Below are 1,814 nucleotides of genomic sequence, written 5' to 3' on the forward strand. Positions count from 1 at the left end.
GCTTGGGGGGACCCTGAAGACCTAGTATTAGTTAACTGGTCCAGGGGAACAAAAGAGGGACAAGTGGCCTGAACCACTAGGCTAGCGCGTATAAAAGAAAGAAAGTTAACCGAACAACCAAACTTAGCAAATACAAATGTACATGACAATTTAGAATGAACAAAACATAATATAACATAACATGAACCCCAGCTTGGGGGGGACCCTGAAGACCTAGTATTAGTTATACTGGTCCAGGGGAACAAAAGAGGGACAAGTGGTCTGAACCACTAGGCTAGCGCATATAAAAGAAAGAAAGTTAACCGTACAACCTTGCCAGGCTATCCAAGCTGGTTGCATTGCTGAGGCAGGTTGCAATGAGCACAAACACAAAGGTAAAATATTTGCCGGCTAGTCTGTTGTCACTGGAGAAGGGAGACCATCTTGGCTTGTGGTGGTCCCTGAGGTAAAGTTGGGAAAAGTGTTCCTTGTTTTGAGAATGAATGTCTTGAAGGCAGTTGTTGTAATGTTGTTAGTAAGGAAGTCCTGACTTCGACAGGGCCAGTGAAACCCCTGAGAATACATTACATGCTTGAGCTGCTTGCGATGAGTGACGTGTTTAACACAGGTAAACAAAATGTGTTTTGGAGTTTCATCTTCTTCCTGGCATTCACAAATACTGGTCCCTTTGTTTAAGAACCTGTTGAGATATTGTTTGAAGCCACCATGACCAGTAATGTACTGGGTAATATGAAAATCAGGATTGAAGTGGCTCAATTTATCCCTCCCTTTGACGTCCGGGAAAAAGTTGAAGGTCACTCTGCCTGTCGTCTCCGTGGCCCACCTCTCTTGCCACCTGTTGATTGTGAATTCTTTGAGCTGGTTCTTTACCCAGTTATAGGGAACAAGCGAGAAGGTTGGACCATTTAAATGACTTATAGCTTTCTTTGCCAGAAAGTCTGCTTTGTCGTTACCTATTTCTCCAGAATGCCCTTTTGTCCAATGAAAGTGTACTTTGATGTGATTACTTTTCAGATTAGACACCATGTGGATGATATCTTTTATTAGCTTGAATTTAGTGTTCATTGCTTTTATTTGGTGAAGAGCCACCCTGCTATCGCTAATAATTGTTATTTCTTCTTTGGTCCTGTTATTGATTGTCCTCTGAATATGCTCCAGGGATTTGAGGATGGCCAGACTCTCTGCCTGATTTATCATACAGAAGGGGCCTAGTTTGTAATAGGCTTGATGAACCACCCTATTATTACAATCTATTTCTACAAAAGCTGCACCCACCCCCATTGGGTCTTTTGACCCATCTGTGTGAAGAAATTGTTGATTATAAAGTAAGTAAGGTTTACTTTATTGCATTTAAATGACACTCGATTCCTTCGAGTGTCATTTAAATGTTTTTAAAATGTTAGTAAGCTATTAAAGAACAACTATTAACTAATGGTTAACATATTTTTAATTAGCGCGCTTGATTATATTCTGTACAAAACATGAGTTACATATGTCTTGAACGATAGATAGACATTGCTGTATTGCAAGAGCCCTACACATATAAAAATAAAACTGCACTCTTGGGGAAAAGTAGAGTCTTCGAGATAAATCACCATGGGCCTACTCTGGCAGCTGTCGTGGTCTTCAACTCTAACTTACAGGTCCAATTCCATCCTCACTTAAGCAGCAAATATCATGCAACGGTAAACATCCAGCATGGAAACCTTAATTATTACATCATCTCGGCTTACTTTCCACCCTCGGTCCCCATCTTCGAACCTCTACAAGAGGTTAGGGACCCCATTCAGGCATTGGCTAACGACCCTGTCCTT

General features: G+C 41.2%; 1 protein-coding gene across 1 annotated transcript; it reads right to left on the reverse strand.

Moving 5' to 3' along the window:
* Positions 1 to 390: 390 nt before the first annotated feature.
* On the reverse strand, positions 391 to 1,281 carry LOC111621922. The gene has a single exon (XM_023364173.1). The coding sequence runs from the start codon at positions 1,279 to 1,281 to the stop codon at positions 391 to 393; it is 891 nt and encodes a 296-aa protein (XP_023219941.1).
* Between the last annotated feature and the right edge of the window lie 533 nt (positions 1,282 to 1,814).

Source organism: Centruroides sculpturatus, unplaced genomic scaffold (genome assembly GCF_000671375.1).
Source record: "Centruroides sculpturatus isolate CEXI.00-Female unplaced genomic scaffold, Cexi_2.0 scaffold31, whole genome shotgun sequence".
Classification (NCBI taxonomy): domain Eukaryota; kingdom Metazoa; phylum Arthropoda; class Arachnida; order Scorpiones; family Buthidae; genus Centruroides; species Centruroides sculpturatus.

Bases quoted from the DNA above. Each gene is read 5' to 3' on its own strand.
- LOC111621922 (XM_023364173.1), bottom strand. From the start codon at position 1,281: ATGGGGGTGGGTGCAGCTTTTGTAGAAATAGATTGTAATAATAGGGTG.